The 18,381-nt window shown below is 43.3% G+C and overlaps 1 protein-coding gene across 2 annotated transcripts in view; it reads left to right on the top strand.

The window, feature by feature from the left end:
- CCDC91 (coiled-coil domain containing 91) overlaps nt 1–18,381 on the top strand; it is a 192,316-nt gene that overhangs the window by 91,381 nt on the left and 82,554 nt on the right. For both annotated transcript variants that reach the window (XM_058655774.1, XM_012929088.2), the window contains one exon: nt 11,523–11,630. In XM_058655774.1, the coding sequence (XP_058511757.1) occupies nt 11,523–11,630 (108 nt within the window). The remainder of the gene's footprint in view (nt 1–11,522; nt 11,631–18,381) is intronic.

The raw sequence follows: 18,381 nt of genomic DNA, 5'->3' as shown, positions 1-18,381 counted from the left end.
TGATATCTGATAATAATTATAAAATTTTACCTTCCTCATCTGTACTGACCAGCTGAGCCCTTTGGGTTTTGACCTGTGTTGGTGGAGCTGGAAGATTTTCTAACACTTTGGTTTCTCTCTGCCTATTTGGGTAATTGGTGATAATGCTACAGGTGCAAATTAATGTCAGTTGTGTAGTCCATTAGTCTCCCGACATGAATCATCAGAAGGGTCTTTTATACATTCTGGCATTCTCAGTTTTAGATAATGCCTGAAAAGAATTAATTAATTAATTTTGATATTTTTATTTATTCAGAAGCCACAGGCAGAATTGGTCCATTTGCTGTCTTGCTCCCAGAATACTCGTGGGAGCAAGATGAGACGTGGCTCAATGTGGGACCTGCACTGGGTGGGGGGTTGGATGTGAATGGCAGGGACCGTGTACTGGAGCCATAACCTGCTTTCACTCTAAGCACATGGGAACCGGAAGCTTGAAATTAGGACTGGAGCCGGTATTTAACACACTGCATTGTGTGGATGTTTGGCAAGATAGCAAAACAGCTGCAACAAATGCTTGTCTCAACATCACTTAGACTTTAGAGAAAAAAGTTCCAAAGTAATTTGTCTATAATGCCCATTGACATTTCAGTTATTCAAAATCTGTACACTGTGATTATATAAAATGAAGAAGGCTAGATATTTCTTATACTCAATCAAATTTTCAAATGAGGAAATGTTCACAAAAACAAAAGATTTTGGTTTATTTGATACTGCTTTTTGAATCTGTATGATTCGTACCTGTTTGGAAAGTTATAGACAGGAATGCTTGGGTACATTTTGCATGAACTAGAGGAAAACTGCAGAGTACAAAGATCAGTGACCAAGGAGATGGGAGAAGAGCTGCTCACCCTCCGTCTTTCCTTTGTGCGCATCCTTCAGCCCATGTCCAAGTAGAAGGCTCGTTCTGATTGAAGCCCAGCTTTGAGAGAACTAGATAAGTGAGGATACAGACAAATGACCACTGTCTGTAGTCATTAACCTCACTAATCTTTTTGACACAGTCGTATGCATACAGTGTGAAGTTGAAACAACATCAAAGTGCATGATCACAATTCTTATTTTTTAAAAAATCTTTTCTGGAGCCAGGGGCCAGGAGCTTCTTCCAGGTCTCCCATGTGGGTGCAAGGTCCCAAGGCGTTGGGCCATCCTTGACTGCTTTTCCAGGCCACAAACAGGGAGCTGGATGAGCAGCAGGGCCGCCAGGACACAAACTCGTGCACATATGGTATCCCGGTGCGTGCAAGGCGAGGACTTTGGCCTCTAGGCTCTTGCGCTGGGCTCCACAGTTCAGTTTTACCCTTATAGTTGGCATCAGTCTATCCTTTCCCCTAGGCTTTTATCTTTCACAGAGATGGGATAATTGAATTATTAGGTTGCTGATTGTAGAGTTGCATTACAGCAGTGACAAAGGAATCCCATTCTACCAGTAGCACTCAGCTAAGGCAGGAGGAGGTAGGGAGATGTGTTCTGATACAGCACATTGTTGTCCAAGTACCAGGTTCAGTGGTTACCCTGGGTGGTTTAGTCAGGTAATCATGTAGTCTGATGCTGCTGTAACCCATGATTCCAGTCTGGGCTGATGTCAAGTCAGCAAGTACCACGTTAAGATACTTCCCTGGTACTTAGTGCCAGTTCTTCAGAGCCTCTTTGAGGTTTGGTTTTGTTTGTTTCTTCCTTTCCCCTTCACCTTTCTTTACCAAACTTGAAGTCAGAGCTCGGTGTTGCAGGGGAATTTGGCACCTACTTTAAAACAAGCCAGTGCATTGTGCATTTCATGTATTTTGCATCCTTAACATGACCAGTACTTTTTATTTTAACATGACCAGTACTTTTTATTTTAGTGTTAACTTTTCATTGGAAATACGTGACACCTATGTTTATGAGCATACTCTGTGGGTGAGTGAGAACGTTAAAGAATGATGTCATCTTTTGTCAGTGTGTTCTGTAGTAAAGTTGACTTAAATCAGTCCACTGCCCTCTCCATTCACATTGATGGCTTTTCACTTTTTGAGATCTATAGCTGATGAATGGGTCTCAGTTGGTTGATTAAGTATATGTAAAGTTTATTTTTATTAGGCCTTTAAGAGATTTTTGTTGTACTTGAAAGGTGGGGAGAGAAAGATTGATTTTCGAGCCACTCGTTCACTTCCCAAATACCTACAACGGTCCAAGTTGAGTCAGGTGGAAGGCAGGAAGCCGTGTAGTTGAGCCATCGTCTGTTGCCTTATCTAAGTCACAGTAGTAGGAAGCAGAATCAAAATCTAAGGACTGGGACTTGAACCAGGTGCTCTGCCAGGGGCTGCAGATGCACCATGCAACAACACGACCATCTTGCCCAACAGTTGTCCCTGACATTAAAGTCATTTTAATGTTCCTTTGTTAAAAAGTTTCTCATAATGTGAAGTCATATAGCATGAAGGTTACATTTTATGAAAATGAGGAATTTAACTCAAAAATCAGCCACTTACCACAGCAGTCCTCTTCCAACAGATTATCATTAATGTCAGTGGGACCATCAGCTGGCTGACCCTGTGTGTGCTACTCCAGTGTGGCATATGGGTGCTAGTTTGAGTCCTGGCTGTTGCACCGTCCATCCAGCTCCCTGCTAATGGCTCGGGAAAACAGCAGAGTCTGGCCGAAGTTTTTGGGCCCCTGTACCCTTATGGGAGACCTGGAAGAAGCTCCTGGCTTTGGATCGGCTCAGCTCTGGCCATTGTGGCCATTTGGGGAGTGAACCAGCCAATAAGAGCGCTTTCTCTGTCTCTCCTTCTTGCTCTGAAACTCTGCCTTTTCTGTAAAAATAAGTAAATCTTTAAAAAAAAATCCTACTGGCCTGAGTCAGTAGGATTCTCTGTTCCCTCTCAGAGAAGCTGCACCATTGCCTTGCAGTGCCTTGCTCCAGGGCGTGAAAACGGGCTGGCTGGGTCTCCAACAAAAGCCAGATCCTCCTAGCTGAGCTGCACTTTCCTTTTACGCTGTTGGCTCAGAGAGCTCAGACAGGTGTCTCAGACACAGCCCTGCACGTTTTTGGTGGGTTTCTTTGTTCCCATCCTCCCTGCTTTCGTGGTTGTCAGAATGTGACACTGGCCCTTGCTGTGCGTGCCTCCACAGGGAGGTGCGTTTCCAGTGCTAGGAAACGCTGGGAAGAGATTGTTTCCATCCAAGTTCTTTTTCCTTTCTTCTCTTTTCCTTGGTTTACCAACTGTAACTGTAGTCCTGACTCAAATCACAAGGAACAACATTGTGGCATCTGAGAGAGGGCCTTATCCATCTGCTAACTTTTCAGAAGCTTAATGGGTATGGAAGGCAGACACGCGGAGTCTCCAGGCGGCTGCACTTAATTTTAGAAACTTCTTAATTTTAATGTGTTGTCTATGGCACAAAAGGAATTTTCACTGGGAGACTTGCGCGGTGTTTGAGGTAATGACTCTTATGTTACTAGAATCCCTCAACAACAAGGCAGACAGCAATGATTCCTACATCCTGCCCATTTTCTTTGGTTTTCACGACCTCTACAGTGCCTTATGGCATGGCTGGGCTGGATTGAGTTTCCGTGTTAGACCTACACCCATCGTTTAGCATTCTGACTCCTGCATTTTGTAGTAGCACCTCAACCGTGATTCCAGACACTCAGAAGCCGGAGGATCTTTGCAGCTCCGAATGTGTGAGAGCTGCATCAGCGTTCCTTTCCAGGAGCCTCTGTGTGACCTTGCTACCGCTCTTCCTTGGCCAAGTGAAGCAAAAACAGACAGGAGGCATCTTGTGTTGCTGTAGCCAGTGCTGCTGAAATTCTAGCTCTCAGCTTCTGTCTTGCCTTCCAGAAGGATATTAGGATCTAGCCTGTCCCCGCCACACCTCAGACACCTGCAGTTCATTCTTGAGGGGTGTGCGCTTTTCCCATGGCATGTACTCGTGGGTGTGAGTGAGGCTCACTGTGCCAGGCTGAGACCAGGACTTCTGAGGACACGAGAGCTTGCAGTACAGCTTGATGTCTGTGCTCCCAGGGAATAGCTCCTCCATCCTCTTCACTGTGACACCAGTGTCACCTCTCTGGTAGTTTCTGGTCACATTCTCATTGTATCTTGACATTTCCGTACAATGACTGCTGTTGCTTGAATTGAAAATGGGTAGCCTCTCGTATATACCTGCACCTTAGTTGGATCCAGTGACTTGCTGAACTAGGCATCTTGTATAAAATGGTATGCATGTAGATGGATAAATGGATGAAACTGAACTGTTGGTTTCTCTTCTTTATTGCAAGGCACCAAAGCTAGAGTTAAGGTTTTAGGACTCAGAAATTGTCAAAAATCTGTCTGTTTAGCCAGGTGTCCCTACAGGTGAAGATTCCACTGGTAGCAAGGGCAACGTTCCAAGCCACTGCTGGTCATTCACTGTCATGTACACGCTTGCTGTTGTTATCATCAGTCCGTTCGTGGGGAAAGTGGAAGATGAAAGTATCATAAAAGAATGACATGTTCATTAAATATCTAGGTGAAGTTCAAGGACGTCTGGCTTTGTGGATGTACTGGCAGTAAGGGTCTGTGTTTCACTTGTACGAACAGGAAAAGGGAAAAACAAAAGTCTAGTTGTTATTGGGATTAATGTTCCTTCCCCAGAGAAGCTAATTGTATTACTCTTAATGCCAGAGTAGGAAAAAGAACTTCAGGCATGGTGCGTTTATTGCAAGATCCTCGGTTATTTGTCTGTGGAGCCCACAAGGATCATTCCTCTATGTTTACATCTTATACATCGTCCATTGATGGAGAAAGTTTTGACAGCATTTGAACGCCTTTGCTACCATACAATATTGTTTGAAAACTTTTTCACAATTACAGTAGGCCACCGGATGAAAACTAACTTCAACTTCAGTGGTTTTGTTGTAGGACACTGGACGCAAAAACAAACAAACAAACAAAAAAACCCAAAAACACACCACAGCAACCTTGATTCTTGTCTTGTAGGAAAGAATTTTCATGGGGACAAACTCCAGGTTGCAAAGCAGGATTAACTTAGGAAAAAAAGGAGTGGGGGGGGGGTGAAGGGCTTCTGCCATGGTGCCAAGAGGGGGTTCATGTGTCCTGAGGAGAAAAGAAAAACCCAGACCTCCTGCCACTATGGCAGGAGGAAGGGAAGAAAAATTCGATTTAATGGTGAAGATGGTGTCCTTGGGTAACTTACCAAAGCACAAAGGGAAGAATATGTTCTCGATGGCACCTGGCTCGAGGACAGAGACTCGGGAAGGCAGGATCAGTAAACTTCCTCATCCCGTTCTAATGACAAGCTCATCACTCAGGTACCTGCTCTGTGACAGTGGCAGAGAGGGGAAATTACGTGGGCCACTTCCTGCTTTTGTTACAACTCTGGGGTGGTGAATGCCTGTTAATTTTGTCCCTCTGTCCTTCCCCAGCGAGTCAGAGTCCTTGGAGAAGATGCTGTGGTGAAGTTCGGGCATGGGGGAGAAATACAATTTTCACATTTTAGAAAGAAATAACTCAGGGGCCAGGAAAACCCTAGCTGCCTACTCTCGTCTAACTCCTCACACAGTTTCTCTTTGCAAGTAGGAATTAAAGTGCCCAGAGATCTCTCTGTGTGATGTTGGCCTTTGATCCCCTTTTCAGGGTCAGGGCCAGGAAAACGATAGGCCCTCGCACAAAGGGCTGTGATCCGGTTAATTTCCAACGGCACATCCAGCGTGACTACAGCATCTGCAGGAGTCCCGTGGCTTGGTGACACAAAGTGGCCTTCCTCTTCTCCTTCTCCAAGTGTTCGGCCTTGTTACCACCCGGGGACTTGGTGCTTTTCCCTCGGTGGGAGTGTCCTCCCCCAGCTGAGCGTGGTCTCACCTGGCACACCCGAGCTGGCTCGTGTACTTCTTCAGAGCACCCTTTGCTCACTGTTATATCTTGGAAAAATTTCTTCTTCACTTTCCCTTAACTTCTGTGTGTTTTCCTGATGGCATATTGTCATCCCATCAGAAATGCATAATCGTCCACCTTTAATTCCTATCATCCTGTGGTCCACTGTCTAGTCTGCTTGCCAGAGATCTAAGCTGATACCTAGAATAGTATCTGGAAAAATGCCTACAGTGGGTAGATGTCAGTCGGTAAATGAAACATGAATGACATAGATGTAGTATATGCTTAGTTCATGAAGATGGAAATCAAATGGCTTGGAGTGTAATTCCGTTGTTCATTCTGCAGTCGTTTCATGCGATTTGGAGCATATAACTTAACCACAGTGTATGGGTTTTGATATGTAAAGCAGGTGTATGCAATCTAGACAAGTGATTCAGTAAAATAAGTATAGTTACCATTTTTACAAATGTGCTTCAGTCAGGTAATCCTCACTTTGGGGAAACTTGATCATAATATGTTTGAAATTTTGAGGAAATAGTATAAAACATACTAACATTTAATAGCCCCAGGGTTGCGACATTAAAAAACGTTACTTATTTGAAAGGAAGAAGAGATTTTTCACACACTAATTGACTCCTCAAATGCTCACACCAGCTGGGCATGGGCTATGCTGAAGAGAGAGGGCAGAAATGCCACCTGGGTTTCCTGTATGGGTGGCAGATATTCACGTACTTAAGCCATCTCCTACGCTTTCCCGAGCTGTGCGTTAGCAGCAGACCGGAGACGGAAGTACAGCTGGGACGAACCGTGGTCCTGCAGTGTTGGGTACGGGTGCGCTAAGTGCAGACACCCTCCCCTTAGTAAGCTTGATGATCCTTCCTGCTCGGATGAAGGCTAGCACTGGGAAATGGAAGTATTCCTTTACAGCTGCAATTCGCTCGTTTTTCTTTCTATAGTGCTACTTGTATCTTTCTAGGATATCAGTAATCCACATAAAAATGTAACAGTGAAATTTCAACATGAGATCAAAATCGATAAATGAACATTAGAGTCTCCCAAGAAAAATGAAATTGTGCTTGTTTTCAGGTGAAACTTTACTGCAGTTATTTTCCTTATGCCGTTGTAGTTAATGAACTAAAGCAAGAGAATAAATATAGAAATGGTCAACACAGAATACAGATTTTCATAATAAAGCATTGTTTTATTCTCCAGGAGTAGGCGTATTATGATTTGTTTATTCATGTATTCAACTCATGCTTCCCCGCTGTCTTCTAAGACGGGCGCTACTTGCCCAGTGTGAGCTGGGCATCCTTTCTCTGGGGCCTCAGGTGGCGTTGGTGTAGCTTTTGTTGCATATTTTGTCTCTAGCTTGCTGTGTGTCCTCATACTCTCCTCCCCTCGTGAAGAGTGATTTAAAGGATCAGTAGGTAACATTTTTGGTGCAAATTTTGAAAATATTCAAATTCCTGTGGCTTACAATTTGCTATAGAGAGCTCTTTCAGTGTCACATAATTACTCCCAGCATGATATTAATCTTTTGGACACCATCTGGGTTCGAGACACATCTGCTCAGTAAAGGGGATGAATCATTTAATTTTTATGAAGTTGGAATTAAATCTGAATCAATTGGGCTATTTCAAGGGAGAAGAAAAGCCATGGCTTTTTTTGGGACAATGGACTAATCTCCGTTGCCCTAGTCAGCTCTGGCTGTATTTCTGTGATTTAAATTCCAGCATCTATCTAAATCCATAAAAGAGCCATCTGATGTTTATTGATGTGATAGGATTGGGGGGGGGGTAACATTCATCTATTTCAAAGGCAAAATATGAGAGAGAATGAGCTTGCAACGTGCATGGTCCAGCGACCAGAGCAGACCATGCTGGGCTAGACTGAAGACAGGAACCAAGGAGTTCATTCCTGGTCTCTCACATAGATGCAGGGTCCTGACCGCCTGGGCTGTTGTGAGCTGCATTCCTAAGCACATGAGCAAGAAGCTCAGAAGTGCTTCAGAAGGGACTTGACGTGGAATCCTGTATGGGATGAAGTCGCAACAGGTGGTAGCTTAACTGGCTGTACCACAGATCAGCCCCCCAATAATTTCATTTTTTACTTCCTTTTGTTTTCCTTTGGCTTAATAGACAACTTATATATCCCTTTCCTTGCACGGATCTGTCATTTTTCATAGTTTTAATTTTATTCACACTTCAATTTCTAATGGAGAAAGAGTGGATATATATTTTTAAAATTTTTGTTATTGGAAAGGCAGATTTTATGGAAGGAAGGAGAGACAAAGAGCTTCCATCTGTTGTTTCACTTCCCAAGTGGCCACAACAGCCAGAGCTGAACTGGTCTGAAGCCAGGAGCTGGAAGCTTCTTCTGGGTCTCCAGCGCAGGTGCGGGGTCCCGAGGCTTTGGCCCATCATCTACCCTTCTTCCAGGTCCCAAGCAGGGAGCTGGAAGGGAAGTAGAATAACCAGGATGCAAACCGGGACCCACGTGAGATCCTGGCCCTGGCAAGGCAAGGATTTAGCCATGGTGCCAGACCCCAAAGGTGGACATGCCTAGTCTAAAAGATCAACAATAGACTGATCTTTGGTAGGCTTTCAATGTGTTTAATGAATGTTTTATAACTGGATTGTGTAATTATCATTTCAAACTTAGTGAAATTTCCAGTCAGTATTTGTACCAATAAATTCTGGTATTAATATTGTGCATGTCCCCCTTGCCTGACGAGATCACTTTGTTTCTTAGGATAGCATGTGATTTTTCAATACATGCGTAAACCTTGTAATATTGAAATTAAAAACATGTATCGTATGGACACTCTCCTGGAATGCCTCCTTTTAAGTCATGTTTGCACAGGCATTATTCATGTCACCATAGCTGATAGTTGTGTGGGGGTGTGCCTAGCCCTCAGAAGCTGTGTACGATGTATCAAGATGAGTAAGATATATTGATTATCCTGAAGGAGCCTGACACGTTGTCCTCTCCTTGAAAATTATTCCTCAAATAAGATAGTTTAACTTCTGATTTCATGAGTTAGGTTCCCTGGGAATAACGCTGCAAATCAACAGAACAGTTTGCTGAGACCTAAGTACTTAGAAAATCAAATTTCTTCCCCATCCTTGGTGTAGTATTCTTTTTAATATAAACCTGTTGGAATATGCCTTGCTTTTTCTACCTACATATATGCTATAGGAGTGTTGCTTATGTGTATTAGAGCTAGTTTAAAGTAGAGGTGAGGGCCACTTAGCCCTGCTTGGAAACCCAAACTCCTCAGTGTTTGGACGTGCGTCCCAGCTCCGCTCCCCATTGTGGGTTGGCACTGCTGTGCACCCTGAAAGGCCCTGGTGCCGACTGACGTGGCTGAGTTCCTGACACGGTGAGGGAGTCCTGCACTGACGTCCTGTGTCCAGCTGAGGCCTCACCGCACCCTGCCAGCTGCTGGCATCTGGGGAATGAGCACAGAGCAGAAGCAGCTGCATGGTGTGCAGTGCAAGATTTTCTCATTTCTGGTACCTAAGCACTTCCTCCTCCCCCACGCCGTTCACCTTTCTCAGCTCCAGCTGCTGTGATGGTTGATGGTTGTTCTCATTTCTTTGGACCCCTCTGTGTACAGCGGGGAGTGTCTGGTAGGGCTGGGGTACCTGTTCTTTCTCAGACACACCTGTACCAGTTTGTCTTCAGCATGATTCTTTCCCATTTGCTTACCTTGGCCTTGGTCGCTGTGTGGGTGTCCGTGAGCGAGCGGGGCTGAGCTGAGCTGTCTTGTCCTTGCAATAATCCAGTTAGTTCCATAGAGCTTTTCCTCCTCCTGCCTCTCCACAGCTCTGCATGTTTCTCTACTCAGCATTATTCTTCACATTTGGAAGGAAAGGAGAGTGTGGTGTACAGATCAGTAGCTAAAGGGGAAAGTACAAATTGTGCTCCTTTTTAAAAATCTTATTTCATCTCACTAATTTAGCACTCTTTCACAGGATCCACTGTACTGAAATCTCAATTGGGTATTTAAACTGTGGGCTGATTGGAAACTACGACAAGTAGGAAATTGAAAACAGTACTTTTCATTAAGCCCAACAGTCGTGTCATCCCAGTTCCAAAAAAGAAAAGATGAATGTGGTTATTTCAAGGAAGTTGTCAATAACTATCACTCTTTAATTTTTGTGATGTGTGCCAAGAAATAGCTACATTGTATTGTTTTCCAAAAGGAAAAGAGATTTATGTTACTTTACAATGTAAAAGAATCATACTTCGGTGCTGTATTGGTGTTATGGATTCTTCCAAACATACGTGTTGTCCAAATCAAGGACTAAACTAGAGCAGGTTCTGGTCCCCAGTGTTGTGCTCAGAGCTTGGGAGCTTTCTCTTCTTGACACACTTTCTCTTCTTGACACACTGTTGTGATTCTGTGGCTTCAGAGTGATGACCCTGACTTGGAGACTTTTACCATCAGACAGTCTCAACATTTGCAAAAGAAAGCTAATTACATGGAAATAGGAGGCATATCCAGAGGTTCTTAAGAGTATTTTCATGTCAGTTTTTAAAAATGCATGCCTATTTATTTAACATCTTAAAGCATGTTGTTTCCATTTCAAAATAGAGGTTAAGAGATTTGGCTCCATTCTCCTTGCTCGGTAAATGTGCCAATAGTCTGTTTTCTATAAGATATGTGTCCATTTCAACTTACCATTTTGATGACGAACAGTTAATTACCCAGATAGAACTTTAAAAATAGAATATTTGTGGAGGAATTGCTATGTATGTGGTTGATTGTATATCTTAGAATAATTTAATATTTGTAAATGGCATTAAGTTCCTAGTGGTACCATGTTAGCACAACATAAATGAAACTTTAAAAAGCTGACAGTATTCTGGGCCTTTCTGACCAGGACGTTGGCGGGTGGAACATCTTCAAGCATTGTGCTGGCAGCTGTGGCACTAGTGCCCACATCTTTAGCTCGCTTAGCTTCCAGCAGTTGTGCTACCCGCACAAGTCTGTCCACTGTCCCAAGCTTAATCACTTTCTGTGACCATGACCTTGAGATCCTGGCTTGCACACTGTGCCTTGTACCTTTTCACCTGAGAGTGTGGCCATCCTGGGGGGGCGGGGGGACTGGGCTCGTGCGTTTGAAGTGGCTGCGAGTTTCCATCTGCTTCGACTTGACTTGTGGTCTTGAAGATCATACTTGGCCCCTGGGATCTTACAGTGTGCCGAGAGGATGTGGAGTTTTGTCAGCCAGTGAAGTATGTCTGGCTTTTTTCTCTCTCTCTTTTTTTTTTTTTCTCTCTTCTCCTGCAGCAGCTTTCCTGTTTTCCTCGTCCTGTGTGGTCCCCACTGAGCTGAGCTTAGATTTAACAGAGCAACTCACTCGCTTGCTCATCTTCGGTGACTTGGCCTTTTCCAAGGAAAAGGTGTGTGGCATGAACTCCTGAGCCCGAAACCCTGTCACCCTGGCAGTGGGAAAGCCTGCCGGTGGCTGTGGCACCTCGTGCTGGAGGCCCAGGTGCTTCGCTGTGCGCCAAGGAGCGAGTTGCATGTCAGATAGGCCCCTCTGTCCAGGCACTGTGTTGGGACGCGGCCCTTGTGTTTTGCTTGTTGCCCAAGTGCCTTGTTTGCTTGTCTTCCAGGCGCTCCTGCAGTCTTCAGTTAAGCAGCAAGTCGAAGCTATTGAGAGACAGTACATTTCCGCCATTGAGAAGCAAGCCCAGAGGTGCGAGGAGCTGCTGAATGCCCAGGTAATCCAGGGGCCGCGTCCGTTACACATGTAGGCTCTGCTTCTGGCTCCCTCCCCTGAGAGCTTCGTAACTGTTTGTTCAGTTTCGTGCCATTTACTTTTCTTGGTGTATTTTGGAGGGGGAAAAATGTGCTTATGTAAACCGAAAGTTTGAGAATTTTATGATAGACTCAAAATAGAACTGAACACTTGAAATGCATATAACTGGATTGCCCTCAGCTTAATGATTACTCGTAATTTCTGGCTTTTAATGACGTTCATGAGATAATAGCAGGAACGAGGTAAGTATGGATGCTTTATGGCATGGGAGTGTTGCTCATGCCCTAAGATTTCTAAGTAACCTATGAGTTTTTAAAGCATTTGTTACAGTTATCATATAGGCATTGGTTTTTGAATTTTGCTTTTCTTTTGTTGATATAATTCTCAAATGGCTTACCTATTTCACTATTTTACATGAAGTAATTATTTCAAGAGGATTTATGGTCCTGTCTACTTTGTGTAAGTGGTGCATGGAAGATTTTCCTTGTAATACTTCTAAATGATAGAAACCCTGGAAGTTAAATCAGTGTTGTTCACATGATGTCTTTTATTGAACAGGAAGAAATTTACTGTGAATTAGGGAGCAAAATTAGGAAAACTTTAAATGGAGATTTTAAATAGTCTACCTTGCTCCACGTGATTGATGTTAGTTCTGTTAATTTTTTTCATTCTACTACTTATCTTTGTCTTGTTAGAGGAAATATATCTGTGATTTCATGAATCTGAGGTAACACACTCTATTTAGGCTTCTCAGATTCCAAGCTGGAAGATGCTTGAACAATATGCCTTTGTGAATGGACACAAAAAATCATACAGGAACTTTAAGTCACAGAACAGTGAATCAGTATGAGGCTCTGTTGGCCTGTGTGGCCTGGGTTATGTTCCAGGTCTCTGACTTAAGCCCTTGAGGTTTCTGTTTAATTCATGCCACGTATACAGGGGGGTCTCCAAAAACATCTATGGAAATGTCTCTTACAAAAACACTGTGCATGAGTTTTCAAATTTATTTATTTTTTTTTTGCACCAAAATAGACTTCCCCATGGGAGAAAATCGGGACCCTTCCCCATGGGAGAAAATTGGGAATGTTTATCCAGCCATGGCCTCACACTCCATAGTCTTGGATCTCATTCAGCGGGGAGGACATGGGTGATGTAGTGTGGCTGAATATGGTTAGTCTTTGCTGCTGGAAGCTTTCCCACTTGTATCTTACGAAAGGTGAGATGAGAGGTGGTTGTGCATCCAAGTAGGTAGCTTGTTAAATTTTGCTATGTCTTGTGACTCGATGTTTTTAAGTTGTCTTTCTCCCGGTGTGCGCTGGTGAGGGAGGGGACCACACAGCCACAGGCAGAGTGGAAATGGGAGGCTCACAGCCGCTGTGACACGTCACGGACGAGGTGGAAGTATGTGTGGCGGAAGGGGTTGCCCTTCTGTCTACCTCGGTGCTCTTGTAGGAGCTTTGGGACTGAATCCCTACTCTGGAGTTGTTGATGCTCTGATCAGGCTGTCGACATTGGCTGCAGGTAATCCGATGGGTGGAGATTGAGTCTTTAGCCTGCCTCCCGTGTGTTGAGAATTGAGGGCCCAGGTCGCTCGAGGCAGCGTGTGCCGTGAGCTCGGCCGTGCGGTCCTGCCGTCGTCTTGGCTGTGCTCTCACGGTCCGTGCTCAGAACTGTTTGAGAGAACTGCTTGCTAATTCACATGTTCATGTTTTCCACCTGGCGCTTGTCTGCCTATGTGTATTTTTGTTCGCGGATGACTTCCTTGTATGAAACCCGGGTGAGTAAAGATGTCTGGTCTCTTTTCCTCAGGCCATTTGGTCCAAATGAAGTGTGTCCCAGGCATTTTCTGGCTTTGTGGGGTCTCTGCTTGGAGACACTTTAATCCCCGAGTTTCTAATGGCGTGTGTGACTCACATTCCATGGTTCGGTTCTGCACGTAAGGCCAAGTGTGGTTGATGTTAGCTGCTGGACAGCTTCTCATTTTTATCTTACCCAAGCTGGGGTAGAGAGGTGAATGTCCATACAAGTGGGTACATTTTTAAACTTTTCTTTGTCTTGAAATTTGATGCATGTTTAAGTTATCTCCTGTGAATTCAGTGCTGATATTTTATTTTTTTGCATAATGCCTGTGGAAAGGCAGAGTATGTATAGGTTGAAAGATGAATTCACAATGCTCACACGAGAAGACATACACACCAGCAATAATGGATACTTAGAAATCAAGAAAACAATCCCACTGACAATAGTATTTAAAAAATAAAATACCTAGGAATACAATTTAAGACAGGTGATAATTGAAAGAATTTTTAACTGACAGCTACCTAACACTGCTAAAGAAAAAAGTTCTTTAGAGAAAGAGTGGCTCCTGTTGATTCTGAATAGTTGATGAAGATCTCTCAAGACTACTGCAGGATTTGTAAGATCCCAGTAGTTACGTCTGCATTTAATGCAGTGCTGTTCAAAAAGAATTGTGGAGGGTCTGGCATGGTAGCCTAGCGGCTAAAGTTCTCGACTTGCACATGCTGGGATCCCATATAGGCGTCAGTTCTAATCCTGGCAGCCCCGCTTTCCATCCAGCTCCCTGTTTGTGGCCTGGGGAAACAGTGGAGCATGGTCCAAAGCTTTGGGACCCTGCACCCATGTGGGAAGCCCTGAAAAAGCTCCTGGCTCCTTGCTTCAGATCCGCGCAGCTCTGGCCGTTGTGGCCGCTTTAGAAGTGAATCATCAGATGGAAGATCTTCCTCTCTGTCTCTCCTCCTCTCTGTATATCTGACTTTGTATTAAAAATAAATCTGTTTAAAAATCACTTGAAAACTAAAGTCTCAGCAGATATATCTTCACATGTGAAGTCATAAAACATGTAGGCCATGACCAAAGCATATTTGTTCAATGTATTTTGAGACTCTGAGTTAACAACAACAAAGGAACTTTTGTAAGACTATAACTGCTATAGTGTTCCTTTGGAATCTTTCTAGTCAGCCTTTCCTTTCCCTGCCTTACTGTCTCTAAAAACAGAACTAAAAGGGGAAGTAACAGACCTGTGTGTTCTGGAGTGAGAGCGTCTGAATTTATCCCTGGCCTTGTAATATAACTGTTGATTTGGGTGAGGCTGTGAAGCTCTCTGTACCTGATTATTCTCATCTATAAGCCACATACACATTTTATTCCTCCCTTATAGGGTTGTGAGCCTTCAGTGATGTCCGCTATGCCTGATACTCTTGACCAAGAGCATTTGTGTAGCTGGTATCAGCCAGGCCCTGGACGCAAATGTTGTGCTTTCTTAGAAGAAAGACTGTGGTTTTTTTTAAGATTTTATTTTATTTTTATTGAAAAGTCAGATACACAGAGGGGGAGAGAAACAGAGAGGAAGATCTTCCATCCATTGATTCACTCTCCAAGTGACAACAACAGCCCGAGCTGATCTGATCTGAAGCTAGGAGCCTAGAGTCTCTGATGGGTCTCCCATGGAGGTGCAGGGTCCCAAGGCTTTTTGGGTCATCCTCTATGCTTTCCCAGGCCACAGGGAGGGAACTGGATGGGAAACAGGGCTGCTAGGATTAGAAGCTGCACCCGTATGGGATCCCGGTGCGTTCAAGGTGAGGACTTGTGCCTCTAGACTCCTGCTATTTGTTCGAAAGAACATTGACCAACTTGAAATTGGAGCTAATAAGAGATACCAACTGGAATGGTGATATTTGTTTAAGATTTGCATGTAGAGTTATTGTTCTTAAAGTAGAAAATGGAGTTAATGAGGTAGAGGCGTGGGAATCGTGTACACAGCTGTCTGATTGACACGCATGAGAATGTTGCTGATTCAAAGTAGGAAGCATTGGGAACACAAATACAGCACCGCTTCTGAGACTCCGGGCACACAAGACAGTGGAAACACGGAAGATGGTGGATGGTGATTGATAGCTAGTATACGCATGAGTATAAACTCTGGATCAACAGACAGGAACTTTATGTACTAGAACAATTTTTTTTTTCCCAAAATGGTTCCCAGATCCATGGTATTGGTAACTCATTGTGGCATGGGACTGTAAGACATGGGACATGGTGGACATCGAACATTTAAAGAACCTTTTGTCTTCCTGTCTGTTTCTGGTTGTTATTTCAACAGAAACGAATAGTAATAAAAATGGAAAGAAACTACTAAATTTTTATGAACATCTTAATAAACTCCATTTTGGAGGATGCAGAATAAACTGACTCCTACATGACTGCATGTGGCTCGGGCAGTGTGTACTTCAGAGCAGCTGCGGTGGAGTGATTAAGGCACAGAGTGAATTACTGAGTGAGAAGTCAATGAGAGATGAAGAAATGGAAGGAGTTGGAGAAGCGTAGGTGAGAAGAGTACCCGTGAGAGCCCTGGGGGTGAAGGAATAATGAGGGAAAAGTGTGCAGTTTAGCTTGCTTTGTGGACAGCAGGCAGAGGTCAGGGAGGTCTTGAGGAAGTGTGCTGGATAGTGTAGCATCCGAGGAAATGGAATCACTGGGATCCTGTGAAGGAGGAAGTAATGGGTGGGGGTTAGCCTTTGTGAAAGAAGGATTTTGGAGTACATATATTTATTAGGAGGTATGTACAGATAGCTGTAAATCTGTTGATTGCAGCATTTATCACTGTTAACCAAGTTGATTCCCATTAGTGATTGTGATATCTAACTCTTTCAAGGGTATGTGTAAACTGCTGTTTATAACCTAAGTATTTTTGTTAGAGATGAAAAGCTGTGAAAACATAGATGATTAACTATTTTTATTGCCCTTAACATTTTTAAGAAACAATATCTGAATTACACTCTTTATTATAAAAAAAATCCATTGCAATGGCACAAATCTTATACATAATATTTTACTAACTTTTTGAGATGACATTTGAAATTTATATTATATTCAAATGCTTTTTGGCTCTAAATAAAGAGTTGAACAAATACAAAGCAAAAAGCCCGGTGGAAAATAGGCCAGGTCTGTAAGCAGTAATCATACTAGGTGTTCAGCTTCACTTATCGCAATCACGGAAATAAGAACAGCATGAAAACTATAGTAGTTCCTATTTCTTTCAATCTGATGAAGGTCTAAAACAAATTTTGACAAAGAATTCTATTTGTAGAAAAACTGACATATACAGAAAATCCTTTGTCACTTTGGGATTTTTAAAATAAATTTTAGCTCCTGCATACAAGGAGAATATGATGTATTTGTCCTTCAGTGGATGGCTTTTCTTCAGTCAACTTAATGTCCTTTAGTTCTGCGTTTGTTACTTAATGTCTTCTAATATCTTCCATTAAGTGCTACAGAATAAGCTCAAAATAAATTTCAGGATAATTAGTTGCCCCTGCCCCCAGTTCTGTTCTCTGTTTTATTGCGCAAACCCATCGATGTTTGGTATGGTATCTGCAGAGTGCATGTACCTCCAACTGAGAAATGCAGGCTGCGCATTTGATTGCTTCGTAGTATTTTATCTTACAGATAAAATTGTTGTAAAGTGTTTGTATGTTTGAATCATTTGCTCTCTTTTTGATTGTCTGTCTTCACTTAGTTACAAGTGCGTTTTCATCAATTCTGGATACAGGTCCTTTTCCAGACACATGCACTATGAATATTTTATCAGGTTTTGGCTTCCATATCACTTTGTCAATGACATCTTTAAACAAAATCTAATGTAGATCATTTGTTTGTATTTTTTTTTTCTTTTATGCTTCATATTTTCAACAGTGTATTCAAGACATCTTTGAGTAAGTCAAAGCTGCATTTTTTGAAAAGAGTTATGTGAAAAGTAGAGTTACAGACACACACACACACACGAAGTGGGACGAGCGGGAGAGGCAGATCGAGAGAGTAGAAACAGAGATGTTATTGAGCCCAGATGCCAGTGAGCCAGTTACTTAAATATCACTGCTTCTCTTTCCCACCCGCTTTCCTGTATTGCACTTAGCTGATTTTCAGAAGAACTCCAGCACACAGAACTTTCAGGTTCATCTTTATTTGCCTCGTTCTGCAGCTGACGTGAGGATATGTACACACTCACTCGTGATTCTTTTCCACCGCTTCTTTGTGCCGTGTGCATTGCCCCGGTGCTGGGGGTGGCGGTGTTTAGCACAGGGCCTGAAAGTTGCTTGAGGGCCTGTAGTCACACCTAGCGTTCTCTGAGTGTATGCATGCCAAATGCTCCGCATGAAGTAACAGATGTGTTGACTAATTTAAGTAGAGTTGGAAAAGTTTGGACTGTGGTATTTACTGCATAAATCCAAAAGAACTGTCCTATCAGAAGAGTTCAGTTCAGGGCATGGCAATGTGGCACAGCAGGTTAAGCCACATCCTGCAGTGCTGACATCCCACTTGAGCAATGCTCTGAGTACCACCTGTTCCACATCCAGCTCCCTGGTGATGTGCATAGGAACGCGGAGGAGGATGGCTTAAGTTCTTGCATCCCCTCTCATGCAGGGGAGCCTGGGACCGAGCTGGCTCTGGCTTCACACTGACTAGCTCCCAACCACTGAAGCCATGGGGAAATGACGAGTTAAAGAGCTCTTCGCTACCTAACTCTGCCCTTTAAAGAAAATGAATAAATGCATGTTTAAAACTAACATGAAAGTAGTAAAGCTTCAATTTTTATAAATTCAAACAAAAACCATCAGTTGTAGTAGTTCCATACATTTTTAAAATACATAAACTGGTCAGTGTTACCTGGGTGCTTGCTCAGAAGGCTGCTTCCA

The sequence above is a fragment of the Ochotona princeps genome, chromosome 27 (assembly GCF_030435755.1).
Source record: "Ochotona princeps isolate mOchPri1 chromosome 27, mOchPri1.hap1, whole genome shotgun sequence".
Lineage (NCBI taxonomy): Eukaryota > Metazoa > Chordata > Mammalia > Lagomorpha > Ochotonidae > Ochotona > Ochotona princeps.
This window is presented reverse-complemented; position numbering and strand designations above follow the sequence as displayed.